General features: G+C 43.0%; 1 protein-coding gene across 1 annotated transcript in view; it reads left to right on the plus strand.

Moving 5' to 3' along the window:
- LOC140995361 (ALK tyrosine kinase receptor-like) overlaps window positions 1-11,354 on the plus strand; it is a 354,190-nt gene extending 342,836 nt beyond the window's left edge. Inside the window, 6 exon segments of the mRNA XM_073465334.1 lie at window positions 51-148; window positions 2,983-3,075; window positions 8,449-8,550; window positions 8,869-9,003; window positions 9,992-10,082; window positions 10,230-11,354. Coding sequence (XP_073321435.1) covers window positions 51-148; window positions 2,983-3,075; window positions 8,449-8,550; window positions 8,869-9,003; window positions 9,992-10,082; window positions 10,230-11,354 — 1,644 coding nt within the window.
- Window positions 11,355-15,792: the final 4,438 nt, after the last annotated feature.

The following is a 15,792-nucleotide window of genomic DNA, read 5'->3' on the forward strand; positions in this document are numbered from 1 at the left end:
CTCTGATATATTCACTAATATTACATTCTGTCTCTTCTCTGTGTGATCAGGAACACCCGTCCAGCTTGACCATGGTGGACCTTCTAAACGTGGCCAGAGACATCGCTAAGGGTTGCCAGTATCTGGAGGAGAACCAATTTATACACAGGTACTTGGTCACCAGATGACCACACATTTTGCATATGAATATGCATAAACAACAGTGGTTTGGCATAAACAAATACAGTGCATGGATATGAAAGGACGGATTGTTTTCTGTGGCCCTATTTTCCTCCTACCTAAAGTGATTAGAGACAGAGGAAAAACAGACTGTAAACAGTATGCAGTAAAAATGGGTACACATATACACATGGAATACAAATGTGTAAGGTGAAATATAGAAACTCAACACACACAGACTTCCTCACGTTCATTTGCTGACTCTTTCTCAGAGTTCTGAGCCGACTGCATCCATCCGAGCATAACATATGGACTATGCATGCCTTCTGCCTTGCGTGTGATAGCAGAAAGGACAAGTGATGAGTTCAGCATCGAAGCAGGCAGATGGGGTTGCCGGCTTGCCTTTTTATGGTCTGTGTCCACGGCACAAGTCAACAGAATGCCCCTTCCATTCGCATATTCACGGTGACTGGTGAACCGGAGGATGTGACCAAAGAATTCTAAAATCATTTTGTTGGATCTGACTTGCAAAGAGAGTCCACGAGGAAGGTCAAGTACATGTCAAAATGGGAAAAAAATGGTGAAAAAAAAAATGCTCGTACCATCACATCAACGCAATTAAAGTGCATCCCTCTTTTTTCATGTCTCTGACTTCCTAGGAATTGGCCAATGACAAACGAGGCCTATTAAACCTTGTTTGCCCCAACGTGGCACTGTAAAGCCCCATCAATCCACCTAATGGCTGACTCCTCTCTGGATGCTCGTGGGCTCCTATACAGCCCACTTTCCTGCCTTCAAACCTGCATTAAAATTCACCCTAACACTGTCCTTGAGGCTAATTTCAATTTTTATAGAGGTGTGTTTACTCAGGGTTGAATAAAGGGCAGATGAATGAGCGAGGGTGGAGGAGTAGCTGCTAGTCAGAAAATGCAGCTTTTTTTCAAGGATTACAGGGATGGAAGATGAGCTGTGCTGTGCTCCAACAGGTTAAATCACAGGGTTAATGCTGCCTGAGATCAACTTACTCGAGCTATATACCTTCACAATGGAGGTATTTTTCTGTTTCTTTGGCCACTGTTATTTTTCTCTCAAGCTACGTTTTTTTTGCAAAAGGCTTGGTGCCCACGTAGGAAATTGTAACCGCCTGAAAAGCAGCAGAGTGCTGAGGAGAGTCAGGTAGTTTTAATGCAACCTCAGGTGTTAAAATAGACTAATAACACAGATTGCTCTCCAGGTGCTGCAGTGAAATGGGTATTTAAGCCGCAGTTAAAATTGACTGTAAATAAGGTCAACAGTATGAGGCCAGTTAACATTGTTTTAATAACAGCCTGCTCTCACATCACTGTGATGCATGTGCAATAGCACTGTGTCCTTCTCTGAAGCCCTCAGCAAGAAGTCAGTGAAAGCTACTGCTGCATTTCAAGGCTTGTCCTTGCCTACAAGCAAAAGCAGATCATTTGCATGAATTCTTCCAAGCCATTAAACAAGGACTATTTGAAATTAACTACAGCACCTCATCAGAAAGGATCTTGTGAAGAGCGTGTGTGTGTGTGTGTGTGTGTGTGTTCTCACATGCTGATTGTAGTACTGCTATGATAGAAATCCTTCAGACCTCCTGTAGTAGCTCAGATGCATCTTAATGGATTCAATGTTTTGTTGAAATCTTTGTGCTGTGATGCCACAATTTAAGAAATTTCCTGTTGCTGGTTTGGTAACTCAGTTTACTGACACTCATCAAGCAGCTTCAGTCTAAACTGGACTCAAGCAAAGCAAAAAATGAATCTTTTTAGAGATAAACTGAAAAGCCCTCAACACAATGTTGTTCTTATTTCATACTAAATTATTTAATATCAAACTTGAAGTAGTACCATAATATAAATTGAATAGTTCAGAACACTTCTGGCACACTGAAGTGGGCCAACCATGCATACTGTAGTCCCTGTCTTAAAAAGCCCTCTCTTTAAATCAGCTTGAACTACTACTTTATCCTCATTGTGTCATTTCACATCTAAGTTAATCAGAGTGTGGAGGCCAAACATCAACACAATGTGTTGCTGTCTACACACTGGCAGAGCTTAGTGCTGCGGTTTGTATCACTGCTACTTTTTCATTTCCAGCTCTTCCTGATCTCATGATCTAGTTTGAACACAGTGTCACATGATGTTATTTTGATGTTAAATTCTGGGTATTTGTTGGCCCGGGTGCACACTTGTCTAGAGTCTGATGAGGAGCAGTGTGCTCACAACGTCACTTCTTAAGATGTTAAGAAAGTCAGACACCTCGGGAGCAGAATAAAGTGTGTAGGCTCTATTTCCTTTTCCCCAGACGGGAGTGGAGCATGCTGTGTGAACTACTGTATATCCTCAAAGAATAACCAAGCCCATACAGTGCAAATATGAATTTATAAAGTTTCTCTTCTAACCCTCTCTGCCTGCATACACTGTGGAACATTTCAATCTTTTCTGTGGATGCACCATGTGGGCAGAGCTATAAAGGCATTGTAGGAAACTACACACTCTACCAGCTTGCCCTGGGCAACTTGGTAGCTGAACTGCACTTTCAGATCCAACAGGGAAGCATCTGTAGGTGTTTCATACATGGAGCTCTCTTATACTTGCAAATATATGAAAAACTTGTGAAACTACTTGTAAACTAGTGAAGAGATGAGGCCTGAGCTAAGCTGTGTGAATGTCAGGTGTTCAGTATGCCTTACTCTTCTGTACCAAATACCCCCGTATATCAAATATCACATCATTTATCAAATAAATTCTCCAAAGGTACATGCAGTGACCTGACAGTCTGTACATTTTTCTCATCTTTCAGGGACATTGCAGCTCGCAATTGCCTACTGACCTGCAAAGGACCGGGCCGCATGGCCAAGATTGGAGATTTTGGGATGGCTCGAGACATTTACAGGTGAGATTTCAGCACAGTTCACTGACTGATGTAAGACAGCAGGCCAGACATGTTGAGTTGAATATGAGTCTCGATCAGGTCTAAAGGGGGTTGAGACTGAGTGTGTTCACACAGGGTGGGGAAGAGAGACATATTTATTCCCAGCCCTCTTAATCAATAGTTCTTTATCACTGCATACAAAAAACACCCATATAAACATTTCAAAAACAGCTCATTTGAACATTATCTAATCTGTTAAGTTCATGGTTAAACTTAATACCCAGCTTTCACTGCCTACCCTGTTCAAGTCTGCACCTCTAAGAGCCATCAAAACTAGATGTAGTGTGGGTGAGGTTAGGGTTAGGCTGACAGTTGTTGTGAGAGTCTCCATTAACAGTCAAATGCTTTCTACACACATTCATCCCCTTCTCACTTCTTCTTCAACTTTTTGCTGCTCTGACCATCAACAAAGGCTGTCTTTAGATTATGTTGGGGAAGGGGCTTTTTTTGCCTTTATTGGATAGAGACGGAGGCAAACAAACAGAGGGGTATGACGTGAAACAGCCAGCCACGGTTGCACCGTGTGGCCATGCGGCCTGCGCTGTTAGCATTCGGGTACCAAGGTGCTTAACCATTGCTATCATATTCTCAAGTCTCAATTTAAAGGGTAAGTTCACCCAATAATGGAAATTCAGTCATTATATTCCCCTCCCCATGTCGATAAAAAATCAAATTTGTCAATTTCTGGAGCTACACATGTAAAAACCCCATATATGGCTTCATACACACGCAATCCAAGTCTCTGTAAGCCCCAAAATCACAAATTGATTTAAAAAGATTTTATTTAAACTCTCCACACTCCTAAGCTAACACTTTCAGCTTTAAAAAGGGTGTAAATAATGTCTGTTCAAATCAGTTTGTCATCTCAGGGCTTCTGGGGACTTGGATCATGCCAGCCGACATGTGTGGAGCCATCCTACGTTGTTTTTGGTTGGGGTTTTTTTGTCTACTTGAGCTGTTTAGGAGAATGCTGTAACCCTGACATGGGGGTGAGTAGATAAAGACTAGAGTTTCATTTTTGGCTAAACTTATCCTTTAACTAAGACTAACTCCATTTATTTATTCACGGTGTAAGGGTATGGACAGTTCTTCAAAGACAGGACGGGAAAAATCAAAATACAAGCAAAAACTCAAACTGTTTCCTGAGCAGCAGTGAGTGAACACAGTTCAGAGAAAGCTGGATGCAGTGACATAGACCATGTTAGATCTGTTTCCTTTTATTCCCTTTAGTATCATTTGGTATAAAGAACTGGCCAGCCTGATAAGCATGAACATGCTGAGTGCAGTTTTCTGCGAGTTATTTTTTCCTTTAATATAACATACAATATACATGCATACAAGGTACAGCTGTGAAAGTGTTTTTATTCTCATTCACGCTGTCGTACTGATGCTTTCTTTTAATCTACATCAGCTCATCTGGAGCCCCAACGGCATTTTATTATTCTTAGCTCCAACTTTTTTATATAGCTACCACAGTTTCACGTGACACCATTTAAATGAATGCACAATCCAGCTGGGAAATCTCCAAAGTCTTTCATCTGGTAAGAAATTAGAGCAGGGGACACATGTCACAGCACTCAGCTACATCAACGCAGCACTTTCGAATCATCCGATGGAAAGTCACACGAGAGCACAAGAGCATCCGGCAAAGGCTGTTGCACAATACCCATGGGGAGCCACATTAGGAGCGCTTGATTTAATTGCTGATGTCAGTTTTTCAGGTGCCTTGATGTGATTTTGTTTTTATCTCTCAGCCTGGAGCCGTGGTGCTGGTGCCAGGATTTTTTTTTATCATCATTGTTATTATTTTCACAGGGAGTGAGGGTTGTTTAGCACACAACGCAGCAAAGCCGTCGGTGTGTTATTTTTGCTGTTTCATGATGTGGCCCTCCTGCTATCTGATGAGGGACATGGGAGTCCTTCTGAGGGCCGGCGCAGGGGACGGGTGTCACAGTGAGGGACCAGGACGAGGCTTAATGTCAACTTTTTATATTTTGGGAGGGGAGCCACAGGCGTACTGGCACGTGACATTTCACACACTTCCTCTCTCACACAGAAATTCACTCTCACACAGTCTCACACGTGCACTTGCACACCAGTGATGCGGTGGTAAATAAAAAGCTGGGTAAACAATAGCTGCCAGTCAGTCATCCTGAGGTAAAATGCTGCCAGTATGAAGAGAAATTCATGGTGCTTTCAGAAGAGATTTGGTATTTTGCCTTAAATTACCAAATTCTCATAGGAACTATTAACAATGGTGTACAGTGTGACTTTAGGTTGTCTGCCTGGTGCACACACATGCGCACACACACACACAGTAGAGGCAGAACAAAGACATTTAACTCAGCGAACAGACGCAAGTATTCGGCTCCTCATTGTGTTCTTCTATCTTGCTCTCCATTCAACACAGTCTGCCTGATGCCTCTGTCCCTTAGACTTACGTTTTGCCTCTAATACTTCTCTGTCTTCCAGCTCTCATTCTGCACACTGAATTGCCCACACAAGAAAAAAGCTCACACAACACATACACGCATAAAACACCTCTATTTGTACTATAGATTTCCTGGGACTGTATTTAAGCCTCCCTAATCTGCAGCTCAGCTTTTAGTCTGTGTTGGTGGTGTTAGCAGTAGTAATAAATATGTCCATAAACCCCTGCTAAGAAAAAAAGAGGTCGATCCACTGATAGGGGGATTATCGGTCTTATGCTCTACACTTTACAATCCCCCAATCTTTTCAAAACATTTCAGCATTTTCTAATGGGAAGATAAGGGACTGAATGTTTCATGTGTTCACGTCATCTTTTGTTAGAGATGTGTTTCACCAGCTGAGGTCAGAAAAGGCACTGCCTGTAAATATATTCTAACAAAAAATATGTGAGACTGTGGCAGCCTGGTTTGTGAACTCCTTATCACTGATATCAGCCTTTTGAGGACAACAAACGCAGGATTCACCGAGCCCCCGCTGCCACAGCTGTTTGATCTAATTGCCTCTTTTGATGCCAGTCTGCTTCCCTCAATATTTGCTTTATTGGGACAGACAGGAAAATTAGAGGGATACCGAGAAAGGGGGGCACAGTAGACAACTGCAGCAGGTTTCAGTCCTCTAATTGTAGGCTTAAAAATGGGGGGAGGTAACTGATTCCCAACAGTGAACTGATGGTGTTATTCTAAGTGATAGATTAAGGCATTGAGCGTAGATGTGTGTGACTGCCCTGCAGTGGTTCTTAGCCAATCTGTCAAGCAAACAGACTCAACTAGTGATTGTTTTCTCTGCTTTATTGATTAAGTGTAATTTTCTTAAGGGCTAACTTCGTATGCCAATAGTTTGCTAAGTATATATTTTCCTTTGAGCCATGTTATCTGACAGCATATCATCTATATTCATCTCTGTTTACTGCTCCCCTGAAGACGCACAGCTGTAGCTCTGAGCTTGACCAAATAATGAGCCCCGGCTCCAGTTATTTGCCTCAAGTCGATACTGTAGAAAACGCAGTTGTCTGTTATTCTTTCAACCTTAAAGTATGAATTTCCAGTATAGTAAATATTAAACCAACAACACTGTTTAATCAAGTAACAAATACTGCAAAATCTTTGTGTTGTTCACCTGGTTCAGTTAAGAAGGTGAGGCTCAGCTCAGACTATGCATTTTATACCCGGTGGTGGAAAGCAACCAAGTACATTTACTCAGTACTGTACATAAGGTAATTATATTGTACTTTATTTGAGTATTTCTATTTTCTGACACTTTATACTTCTTCTGCAGTACAATTCAGAGGCTCCCACATTTATCTGACAACTTTAGTTACTAGTTACTTGGCAGTTTTATTGTAATAATACAAAATCTAATTGACAAATAAATGATGTTCCTGACACCAGCTGCATGATACAGTGGATTTTACTTTGCCCCTGGTGAGGAAAGAGCACGGCTTGAAATCAGCCTGAAATCCTCCTTCAACTAAAGACAAGCCCAAAGGCTTTGGATGCTCTATCTGAGGAGTTCAGGCTGCCAAAACCACTAGTTTGTTTTTTTGTGTGTGTTGTCATTGTTGTTGTTGTTGTCGTCATCCCATATGTGATCCAAGCTGCAACTGTCTGTTTTATTCTTTGACACCCTTTTTTGATGTTTGCCATTCTGTTCGTTTCTCTGTATTTTTTAGATTTTATTTGTCCAGGGAACACCGACTGAGCACAATGCTCTTTTCTCATCTTGCTTCACATTCACACCTGGGAGCTGCCCACTGTAATTACAGTCCTTTCCTGCGCAGCCATGTGCAGCTCCAGCAGAGAAGTTGGTGTTTCACTTACTTGTCTAGATTCCAAAGGCAAAGAGAAAGAAAGTGTTACTGCTACTCCTTCACTTTCCCAAAAGGCCCAGGAATTTGAACTGGCAACCTTCCAGTAACTAATGTGTCTGCAGGCTATTGCAGTCCTATTTATCATGAAACACATGCTGTGTTTACAGCTAGAGAGAAAAAGTGTCATATTTATGACAAAATCACTTGGGGCAAACAGATTTACTCTGCAACAGTAAACGATGCCAAAGAGATGTTTTTCCCAGCCGAACACAGCTGACACCACTTAACTCAGATCTTGACGTGTGTCCATTTTTCCATGCCGACACCATGACGGGCGGGGGAGGCGAGCAGAAACCAGTTCACGTCCGTCCCTCGCCATGTGCCTCGAGCAGGGTGAGAAGAACCAGGCAGTGACCTCTATCAGCACCAACAATCAGATCTTTTCTCTACCAGACAGCATTAAAAATGGCTCAGACGAGGCTCGACCTGGCAAAACATCTCCCTCGTTCCTCTCCTAAGATAAGGAGTTCTTAGAGGGTCTCTCACACCAACGTGTTAGGATGCTGAAAATGCGATTGGATCAGAGTGCTGATACAGCCACTGCCAAACAGTGAATTAATTGCCAAATGTTCAAATGTATTTTCTTTTTTTCCTTCCTCTGCTTTCAGGTGCAGTGGTGTTGCCATGGTGACTAAAATGCTGGTGTTCATTTTACAACTCTTCCTGTTTTATTATTAGTAGTTGAACAAAAACCAGTATTACTATTATTAGATGCAGTAATACATGCTACTACTGAGCAGGCAAGCAGTCTGTGACAGCTACTACTGCTTTTTAAAGGCTTGTTCTCGCCTACAAGCAAAAGCAAATCATTTGCATGAATTCTTCCAAGCCATTAAACAAGGAGTACTCGGATTTAGCTACAACACCTAATGAGAAAGGATCTTGTTAATGTGTTTTGTGTGTGTGTGTGTGTGTGTGTGTGTGTGTGTGTGTGTGTGTGTGTGTGTGTGTGTGTGTGTGTGTGTGTGTGTGTGTAGGGCAAGTTATTACAGGAAGGGTGGGCGTGCCATGCTACCGGTGAAGTGGATGCCACCTGAAGCCTTCATGGAGGGCATCTTCACATCTAAAACAGACACGTGGTGAGAATCCGTCACCGCGTCTTTAACCAGCCTCAGCTCGCTCCCTCTTTGACTTCACCTCCTATATTTCAAACTCGGATGCCTGCTGTCACAACCTGCCCGCTGTCTCCCTCTCTGTTCATCACTTCCCTCTGTCCTTCAGCCACTCTGATCCCCAGCAATGTGTTTTCTATTCCTGGTCTCGTCTCGTTCTTTGTCCTTTGCAGCCTCAGCACTGATGATGCTTATAATTTGTGACTTGATTGTCCTCATCTTTGTCCTCGTCTTTCTGTCTCTACCCTGGAACTAATCTGCCCTCTCATCATCTGCCTTTCTCAGGTCGTTTGGGGTTCTGCTGTGGGAGATCTTCTCACTGGGCTACATGCCGTATCCAAGTCGCAGTAACCAGGAGGTACTGGAGTTTGTAACCAACGGTGGAAGGATGGACCCACCTAAAAACTGCCCTGGGCCTGTGTAAGCGCAGATCCGCATCCATGCACATCACATGACCAGAAGAACTATGTGATCCCATGAGGTCTAATTAAGCTTCTCTAGAACATAAAGAAGACAGAGGGATGCTCAGTTCAGATGATGCATATATTGTATACATGTAGGCAGTAAAAATAAACACAGACACAGAGACGCACGTGAAAGGCTCTGATGATATTGACATGAAAGTGAGTTGTGACCCAAGAGGCGTCAGACATTATGAGACACTTCTCTCAGTGTTTTCAGTATGGAAACCACATCAACAGTTTTCTTTCATGTTTGCCTCCCAATTTGGAAGAAGTCATGGGGAGCTGATAGAGAGCTTAAAAATCATTTCCATATCACTCCAGATTTTTCACTCACTTTTCTGGCCACCTCTCAATATCATAATAAAACATATATTGGCAGACACACACACTCACACATTTTCCCTCTCCAACACACACTGGAGCCACACTCTGGCCTCTCTCTGATTCCACAGTTTTATCCTTCACTCTGCCATTGCGTTGCAGATTACTCTTTGTTTGCATCTATCTTTAGCAAGCGACCTTACCTACTCCTTGTGAAAAGAAATACACAAGGCCCCGCGGTGTTCTTTGTGCATCAGTCTCACAATAGGACTCACTGATTAATGAAAGCAGCAGCTGCATTCGGAATCAGTTCAGCAATTAAAACCACATCTCAAGATTGAACTTACTGTTAGTTTCTCCTGTTGTCTGCCTCAGCCATTTAAGACAATCACTCAAACTGGTGGGAGATTACACTTTCATTCTGCCCGAAGCAATCAAAACAAATATGAACAATGTTTTGTCAAAAGAGATCAGTCCAGCTTTTGTTAAATCAGCGGGGTCGAGGTCGCGCTGGTCAGCCACTGTTTCCTGTTTGTTTTCTCTGCATGGCGTGCCAAGAAATTTTTTCATTAGCCTCAGGGTTTTCTGCTTTTGTCTGTCTCCCCATTCATTTGTATCTCTAGGTACCGTATAATGACTCAGAGTTGGCAGCATCAACCTGAAGACAGGCCTAACTTCTCAACTATCCTGGAGAGAATTGACTACTGCTTACAGGTAACTAACACAGCACACTGCGGGACTGTGACTGTGATGTAAACATGAATCAGGGCTGGTTGATACAAAAAAAAGAAAACTGTACTAACATGAATTAATATACTGCTAACAGTGAAAAATATATCTGATCTCTTGACCCCATTGCAGGACCCTGATGTGGTGACCGTGCCCCTGCCTATAGAGTATGGACCCATCCCTGAAGAGGAGGAGCGTGTGCCCATGCGCCCTGACGACCCCTCTGCTCCAACCGTGCTGGTGAATGCCCAGGTGCCTGATGGGGAGGCTCCACAGCCGCCTCCATCCTATCCTTCAGAAGAGATCCGGAGAGGTGGGGAGCATACTGTCGTGACCAGCACAGCGTCGGAGGCCAAAGCACAGATGCCAGCTCAGCCCCAGCCATACCTCCACCAGCACCAGCAGCCTCACACGCAGACCTCCATCGCCATGACAACAACTAACACAGCCACCTCCACGGCCACCTCCACACTCACTGCCAAGGGACCTCATGTCACCACCCAGCCCAATCCTGAGGGGGGCCACATCAACCTGGCGTTCACCCAGGGCCATCCGCCAGAGAAGGAGGGCCACAACGGGAAGAGCACCAGTCTCTGGAACCCGACGTACGGCTCGTGGTTCCTACAGCAGAGGAAGCAGCAGCAGCAACAGCAGCAGCAGCAGCAACAGAGGCAGGTGGGGGTGGGGGGTGCAGGAGGTAGCACTGGCAGGGTGCCTGGGGAGGGGCAGGAGCACGTGGGCCGGACTGTGGCTGAGGTGGCAGGAGCGCTGGGCCTCCAGCACCAGCACCAGCACCAGCACAAGCAGTTCCAGCATCAGCTCCAGCAGCAGCACCAACTGCAGCTGCTGCACCATCAGCAGCAGCAGCAGGGTCTTTGCAGACCGCTGTTACCCCCACCACCACCTCCTGCTGCTCAGTCACCTCTGCTTTTAGATTCAGCCGCACTGCCCCCAGTTCCCCTCTACAGACTGAGACGATTCCCCTGTGGGAACATCGGCTACGGCTACCAGGAGCAAGGCATGTCGCTGGAGGCTGCCCACGGTAACCCCAACCCTCCTCCCCCACCCCCTCTACCCCAGCAGGGCACCTCCATTCCCTCCTCAGCAGCCCACCAGAGAGGGCCCCCTATTCCCACCTCAGTGTCCCTGGGTCGGTCGGCTCTGTCCGAGGACAGCCGTCCACTGCTGGTCACCATGGGAACAGTACAGGACCCCAGGCTGCCCAGGATGGAGGGCCACAACGCCACCGTGCTTTAGCCCAAATGCCTGCACCGCTGGTCTTTATTTCCGGCCCCGTCTTTGGTGACTGTGTGTTCAGGACACATAGCAGGAAACACTGTGTCAGGACAGAGACCGTTTTACACCACCCCCACCGTCCCACCATTTTGGTTTGTTCCTCCAGTTCGGAAAGAACCCATCTCACCGAAACACAGCTGGATGAGTCCGTCAGGCTTTTCCCATGAGAACCCTGGAGGTGTGTTAAAATCCCCAATGGATGCTGAAGCACATCAGAGAACTAAAAAAGCTTTGGGAGGCAAAATGTAGAGTAAAGGCTAGTTTTAAGAGTTTAAAAAATGTATTTTTTCAACGCTGGAGGGATCATGACTGAGTGAGAATACTGAGAAATAATCAGATGGAGAGATAATGGCACAGTAGTGACGAGGTGAGACCACATATTCCATGTGTTCATTGACAGCTGATGACGTCTCTTGTCTATGAGAAGGGACTATGGGGAGGATTCAAATCTCTATATTTTGCCAGACTTTCAGTCACAAACTTTGGTGACCCGTTTGACTGCAACAACTGCACAGTTGTCTTCAGCTGCCAGCTACATGCGTCAGTTCTACTGCAGAATCCACACACTGTTCCTGATCCACATCCTTTTGGAAAACAACAGTGTGGTAAATAACTTGTATCAGACTATTTTTCAAGAGTATCACAGAATTGGACACTGGATTACCAGAGACATTTATACAAAAAAATACTGGGAAAATGTGTTTGTTGGTGTTTGCTTGCCTGCTTGTTTATTTATTCATTTGTTTATTTATTATTTGGAAGTGGCTCTATAAATTATTCACCAACATGCTTCAAATCCAAACAAATTCATTTTGCATCAGCTGAGGTTTTTGGTAAACTGCAGGAATTTATTTAGGTAATATGGTAAGAGCAAAAGAAGGAGAGATTGACAATCGCCCCAAAATAGTCAACTTTAAATATCCTCAGTGGTTTAAAAACACTGATACAGGAAATCAACTGTATCCTTCACAATGGCCTTTAAGGTGGAGAAAAATAGAGCACTTGCAGCAGGTTTGACAAAAGAATGGAAGAGATTAAAGACAAGCCACCCTCAGCAACATTTCAGAGTTCAGCTTTTTAGTATTGCTGAAGATTTGTCGTTGCCTCTGGTACTATTGAAATCGCTGCTCTCCTTTTGTTCACAACTTTATTCTGTTGAAAGAGTGCTTTGAGACAGTGGAGCTGAGGCTTTTCTTTACTTACAGCTTTTTCAGTAACCCATTATTAATTCATTTCTTGTTAAAAAATGTTTCTTTTCCTTTTTTATCTGGATATAGAAACATAGTGGATATTGCTGAATCAATCTTAACCTTCAAATTGCTATCTCCAAGCACTCTCGTTCCTAAATTTGCATATTTTATCTTTTCTATTATAGGATGAGTGTTGCAGAATACAAATGAGTCTGAGTGAAAAGTTTGAATACAAACAGCTTTTGCTCTACATGTGAACGAACGACCAGTTTGAGTCTTACTCTGCTCATTTACACACACATTGTGTTAACACGCGTCTGTGTTCAAAGTCTGCTTTTTTTAAGTTTAAGGACAGTTACATACAGTATATCTATCAGATGATGCCATTCGCGTGGCGGTGTTGATATTTAGGTGAATGACAATATGTGTCAGTTTTTTGATGCTTTTGCTTGACTGTATTTGGCAATCCTGTCAGTCCTTCTGCTCTACAGCAATGATGAGCTGTCATGTGTGTCATGACGCTCAGTGACTGATGAAGACAAATGCATTCCTATAGGCCAAGTCAATGAGCAAGTTAAATATTGACCAATGAAAAGTATTTTGCTTTGTCTCCAGTACCTGTGTTCAATGCATTCATTCTGTGTTCCCTTCACAGCTCATCGCCATCGTTTGATGTAAAAAGACAAACTGAACTGCACCTGTAAATGTTGTAATTACAAAGTATTGTTCTATGGCTCTGGTAAAAGCTGTAAATTGCCCTTCAAAAGACATTCGCCGAAATTAATAAATTACTATATAATAACTGTTTTGTATTTGTCTGTCTTCTGCACTCGTTGATGGGGGCCAGGTTAATGAGATTAACTCAAATTGGTCTGCTTATTACATTATATTTGGGTGATTGCTTTTATATTTTCCATTCTCTGTCACCGTGTGTTGAGAGAAGGGGATAGGATTTCCATAATTTATGATGATTATTAGCAGAAACTCACCCCTCTGGACCTAAGGTCTGCTCCGAAGGCTCTGACATGACTTCACACCAAGCATACAGCAACGGCTTCCACAATTCCACCCGATACTCTCAAATAGCAAGTACGTTAAGTCTGTTTCACTCTGCAGTTGTTTTTCCAACATTGCCCAAGGGACGGTTAACTTTTTACTGACGTCATGCTGGTCTGGCAGACGTCTGCTGGATTAAGCACTAACCTTGGCCAATGTTAGATGTCAAAGATAACGTTAGATTCTGTGAGAAACAACAGCAGAGGGAAACAGAGTTACTTGAGGTTGATGAAGAAACTGAAAGCACAAAAAAAGTCACTGAAACTAAAAGGAGAAAAAAAACGCCAGAAGATTGCCACTAAAAGACATTTCAGAACACAGATCAGGTTTTCTTTTTCAATTTTGTTTCCAATTTCCAAAAATCAAAGTCACCAAAACTAGCAAGCTAACATTGGTGATGTTCTTCATTCTAAAGCTGTAGATCACTGAAACTGTTAAAGCAAGATCCAATCTGTATTTTAGGACATACACTCTGACAGCAATGGCTTCACATGTTATTGGCAGCTTAATTGTTGACACAAAGTGGTACTGGTAAAAGCTGGCAGTAAAGGACTTGAGAGGTGAGGCTCATTAAAACACCAAGCACCAGCAAACTTCACACTTTACCATGATGTTACTTCAGATCAGTCAAGTTTCAGCTATCATTTAGATCCATCAGCCTCCACACAAAATCCAATCAGCAGACAGCTGCTGGATAATTGAAAAGGAAACAATGGTCCGAGTCTCCCTGACATCCTCAAATTGGCTATTTGCACTATTACATTTCTAATGGACTAATGACTAATTCATTCATAGAAAAAAAATAAGGGCACATTTTACAGACTCTATCTGTGTTACAAATGAAACACAAGCAGGAAGTGTGTTTGATTCTACAGCAGGACTGCATGAAAAACAGCTTTACTCATCATTAGTGACCTGGACCTCTGCTATCTATTCTTTTGGGGCGGAAAATTCATCCATGATATAAAGAGGTTCTCAGAAAAAAAAAAAACGAGTAAGAAGAAGGACGTAAGAACACCTGATAAATAGACTAATCCTGCTGATTTAGCTTGTCAGAAATTCTATTATCATGCTGATAACACTGAAAAGAGCAATTTTCCACCAAGCTACAGACACGTAGTCCATCATGTCAAACCCTGTACAGGCATAATCTCCAGTACTCTTAACTCATGACATTTGTCATTCAGTATTTTCTTTATATATCCTCAGACCTTATCTAACTCTAGTACCTATATTTACTTTTTTTATACAAGATGCTGCAGCTTCTCAAACGTGGGTAGGTTCTGTTTCCTGTTAGTAGTAGTAGCATATTTTGCTCTTAGCTTCTATAAGCAGATATTTTTGCACCAGTCAGCTGACACAGGTCATTGTCACAAATCAATATGACTAGTCAAAAAGGAACATTGTCAATAGATGATTCATAACAAATCCATATTAGGAATGCCAGCCCCAAAATTAAAAAGGTAATGTACGGAGCAAGCATAATGTCTTGGTCTACAATGTACTATTACATTAAGGACAATGAGGTGCTGTTTACTGACGTCAAACAGGTCCAGATGTTTTATCTGATTGCACAGACTTGGCTCTGTCAAAGCAGGCCGCTGTGTTTGATCGTTTCTGATCATCAACACCTGCAGCACCATTCACTTACTGAGCCTTTCATATTTGTTTCTTAATTTTTCTCCTATCTTCTGGTCCCAAAGAGTTAAGACTAGTTTCGGTCTCTCAATAAAAAGTTGATTTGAATGTATTGCCTTGCCACTGTAGGTGATAGATGAGACTTTTATGTTAGCTACCATGCCATGTTCTACAGCAGGTTTCATTCGGTTTGTGTCTTAATACTCTTGAGATTATTGTTTACTACTGAGTTTGATCAATTTATTATGTGCCGTCATCAATTCTCTTTACAAAAACAGTTTGTGTCACAGCTCAGTGAGTGCCCTGACTTCTTTAAGAGAGTGTAGGAGAGCTGAAAATGGGGAACAAAAGGTCAAGAAGAGTACAACTCTCTACAGACCCCGCTGAGAAAGTCAAGCGGTGCTTATAAAGATGCCAGACTGGTTTTCACTCACACTCAGTCGGACATAAGTTCCAAGAAGCGTTGCAATCCAAGAATTATGTTTCCAGATAACAGACTCAGTCCATTTTCACTG

This window comes from Pagrus major, chromosome 5 (genome assembly GCF_040436345.1).
Source record: "Pagrus major chromosome 5, Pma_NU_1.0".
Lineage (NCBI taxonomy): Eukaryota > Metazoa > Chordata > Actinopteri > Spariformes > Sparidae > Pagrus > Pagrus major.